The 3,922-nt window shown below is 45.9% G+C and overlaps 1 protein-coding gene across 1 annotated transcript; it reads right to left on the reverse strand.

Annotated features, from left to right (window-relative positions):
- Positions 1 to 1,108: 1,108 nt before the first annotated feature.
- Positions 1,109 to 2,137, reverse strand: OR6J1 (olfactory receptor family 6 subfamily J member 1). Its single transcript, XM_086919772.1, has one exon. It carries the CDS (start codon positions 2,135 to 2,137, stop codon positions 1,109 to 1,111), a length of 1,029 nt encoding a protein of 342 aa, XP_086775898.1.
- Positions 2,138 to 3,922: the final 1,785 nt, after the last annotated feature.

Below are 3,922 nucleotides of genomic sequence, written 5' to 3' on the forward strand. Positions count from 1 at the left end.
CCAGAGTAGCACAATGCAGTGCAAATCGCTGCGTTGCATTACTCTGCCCCAGGGAGGCGTTCCGTGGGTGTTGCATGGGTGTGCTTACGCAACACCCATGGCTTTGGAGGCATTTCTAGATTTACCGTAAGTGGTAGACCCAGGAATGTGCCCAAACTGCTACGCCTCCCCAGGTGAGGCATAGCAAGGATAAATATGTTTATTTCTCCTCGTTACTTTCTCTGTCTATGTGTTATGCATTCGGCAGTACACATAGAAAAAGGAAAATGCCTCAGGAAATTGTTTTTGTTCCGGAAGGTGCTGTTCCTGAACAAAAACATTCCTGCTAACAACATAGTCACAGCCACCCTTACAAAATAATGCAATAGTGCCTGCTAGCGCTGGGGAAAGGCAGGAATGTACTGCACAATGTTAAGTAAGGCGCATTCCTGCCCTTTCCGTATCACGCAGCGCAGCAAGGTGACTTGCTGCGCTGCGTGATAAAATGATAAATATGCCCCAAGTGGTTAGAGTGCCGGCTCAGATGGTTCACCGGGAGGGGCCTGCAAGGAACATGCAAAACAGATCAGTCAAGTTATCCTTCATTGCCTCCCCCATGCTTGGAGCTCCTTATGTTTTTAATGTACTTCTGTTCAGCTCTCTCTAGGGTCCAGCCCACATCCTATATCCTTCTCAGTGTCATGTGTTCTAACAAAAACAGCCCAGCTGATATAACCTTTCCTTATAACTCAAATTACACAAGCAATTTAATTATATGGCGGTACATCTTCTTTACATTCCTCATTCTCAAAATATATTTTTTGTGTATCAGGCACAGAATGTTTCTCCATAGTCTACTGCATTTGGGGTGGATTAGTGCCTTGTACAGAACAAAGGTGACTTGCCTAACTCTGCTTTGTATGCAGACAGGCAGCCATGTTGCTTTGCATTTAGAGGTATAACCTTGTGGGTTCCTTTTTAGCTGATTGTCTATGAGCACCACAAGTCGGGCTGCTGGCTGCCTGACCCAGCCAACACAACTGGCAAAGCGGGCACCAAGTATGACATGTTCTGCTGAAGTCATACTTGATGAAGGAGAAATGGTTATAACATGGTCATCTTTTCTCTCTCACTGAGAAATTCCAGGTGTTTCTTTCTTCCAGGATGACTGGCCCCGGCCGAGGGCTTTCCACAGGGCATCCTTCATGACCTTGTTCCTGAGGCTATAAATGAAGGGGTTCAGCAGCGGCGTGAGGATGCTGTTGGCCACCGACACTATCTTGCTGGAGTCCAAGGAGGAGCTTTGTGTGGGGCGGGCGCACATGAAGATGCAGCTTCCATAGACGATGAAAACCACCGTCATGTGGGATGCGCAGGTGGAGAAGGCCTTCCAGCGTCCCTTGGCCGAGGGCATCTTGACTATGGCGACCACGATGCAGATGTATGAAACCATGGACAGCAGCAACGAGCCGAGCACCAGTGTGGAAGCCAGAACGAAGTCCAGGAACACAATGAGGCTGGTGTCCGAGCAGGCCAGCTTGAGCAGAGGCTCTACATCACAGAAGTAGTGGTTTATTACATTGGGGCCACAGAAGGAGAGCTGGAATGTCAGTACCGTCTGCACTATAGTGTCCAGGAACCCCCCTGCCCAGGAGCCAAGTACCAGAAGACAGCAAATGAGGTTGCTCATAATAGTGTTGTAGCGCAAGGGGTAGCAAATGGCTACATAGCGATCAAATGACATGACAGCGAGGATCAGGAATTCGGTGGTCCCTAGGAGGAAGTAGAAGTAAGACTGGGCCAGACAGCCAACGTGGGAAATAGTCTGCCCATTGGTTACCAGGTTGATCAGGATTTTGGGCACAATAGCGGTGGTGAAGCAGATGTCTAGCAGAGCCAGATTACCCAAGAAGAAGTACATTGGGGTGTGGAGGCGCCTGTCCAACAACGAGATGGAGATGATCACTGTGTTGCCTGCCAAAATTGTAATGTAGACGATCAGCAGGCCCAGGAAGACCAGGATCTGATGGTTTCGGCTCATGGGAAAGCCAAGCAAGATAAACTCATTAACCGTGGTTCCATTCCCCAGCTCAGTGGAAGCATTGGTGGGTTTATCTGCGGGGAGAGATGAACAAATATGAGGATTAAGAATGACCATTGATGAAGAGAGGATGTTTTGTGCTTTAGAAATGGACCCTGACTGCTGCCTCCAGAAGAACGCCTTTAAACTTAATCAAAGTGGCACATAATAGTTTACTGTCTCTATAAGATCCAAACGGAATATGTTAGGTCAGGATGTCAACAATAAATTATCATTTCGGTGCTCCACAATTTCCTACCATCTTGATGAGGTGCTTTGCAGGGCTAGCTTCCATCTAGTCCAGCAGTGGAACAAACACTCATATAACACCATAGAAAGTTAAAACAACTTCAAGGAATGTGAAAGGGGGAGGATGTTAAATATCACAAGTAGTAACAAAACAGTGTAAATATTCTAGTTTTTACTCCTCAAGTGGGGAGATATCATCCTAACTATACAGGTCTGTTGTACACACTTTGTGCTGTACTGTATTTGGATATTTGGTTATGCTTGCAGTTGTTGCTCACATACGTAACTAATACATACCATTTACAACCACTCAATCTGCTTATTGTCCTCTGTATTGAATGTTAACCTATACATTGTGTGCTATTGCAATTACAAATAAATAAATAAAGAAGTAAATGTTGCCTCTGCTAATTAATAACAAAAATGTTTAATTTTTGCATACTCTTTGCATAAATAATGAAATCGATCTAACTAAAATAATTAAATCACCAGTTTACAACACAGGTATGGGGATCTATTCTCCTGAGATATGGAGTAATCTGGCAACCCTGTGAGTATGCATTGTGTGATGTGTAAACCTCAAACACTTCAAACACGTTTAACATTGAAAGAAAAAACAATTTGGTTCCCTTTTCAACTCCTGTTCTTCCTTTTTAAGGCCTGGCTGCAAAGACTTTTTATGCTGGCAGGTCTTAAATCCCAGTTTTCTGCAATATAATTTTGCCTGTTAGGAATGCACTGCCTGGATCCCGCACACAACAAACTTTGCTGACTGTTTATGCTGTTGCTCGCCTCCTCCTTCCCAATCAAAGTGCCACTAGTGACATGCAGGCAGAGGGAGACCACACTGGCGTTGAAGTAGTGGGAGTGAATCAGCGCCTCACAGTTCCTAGGTGCCGCGTAAACAAATGATGGACGGAATGCCGAAGAAATCAAACAGTCACCCCCAGTCACAGATCTGGGTTGAATCCATTGTTCTTTTGTTTACCATGCCACCCTAGTTTGGACCCAGCCGTATGTAAATCAGTCTTCACCCTGCTCCTCATGGACACAGTCCAGCCCAAACTGCCAAGCCAGTTCCTCCTTTCTTTAAATCTTCAAATATTTGGTCTCTTATGCCTTCAGCGCTAGTGCCTGCAGTGGGAACCCTGTAGTACTCCACAAGGGAAGCACACGCTAGGAGCACTCTTCCTAGTGACTGTACATTTGATTATAGACGAGGGACCTTGCAAATACACACACTGCAGGCGCTGAAGTTATAAAATAGCATATAGTTGAAGATTTGGATAATAAACACAGCCTCCTTTTGACACCCGACTACTGTAGAGCTTCTGCCAAACCTACAGCAAAGATGAAACCCGTGTTGGCAGAGAATTGAAAGATGCTTTTGAGGGGAAGAGGCGTGGTCTTCAAATGGCATATCAAGGTGAAACACCAAGCCTGAGCAGCGGCACATCCAACCTTCCCCATTTTCAAAGAGATCGTCATTGCGGGAGAGACGGTCTTCACCTCGACTGGCGGGCGGTAGTTTGCTGCGGCTGATGCCTCTGTACGGCATCAAACCTGCATGGATACTTTAAGTCGCAAGGGTGTGGGCCATCGACACCAAGCAAC

The sequence above is a fragment of the Lissotriton vulgaris genome, chromosome 5 (assembly GCF_964263255.1).
Source record: "Lissotriton vulgaris chromosome 5, aLisVul1.2, whole genome shotgun sequence".
Classification (NCBI taxonomy): Eukaryota; Metazoa; Chordata; class Amphibia; order Caudata; family Salamandridae; genus Lissotriton; species Lissotriton vulgaris.

Coding starts and splice junctions, on each gene's coding strand:
- OR6J1 (XM_086919772.1), bottom strand. CDS start 2,137: ATGGTCATTCTTAATCCTCATATTTGTTCATCTCTCCCCGCAGATAAA.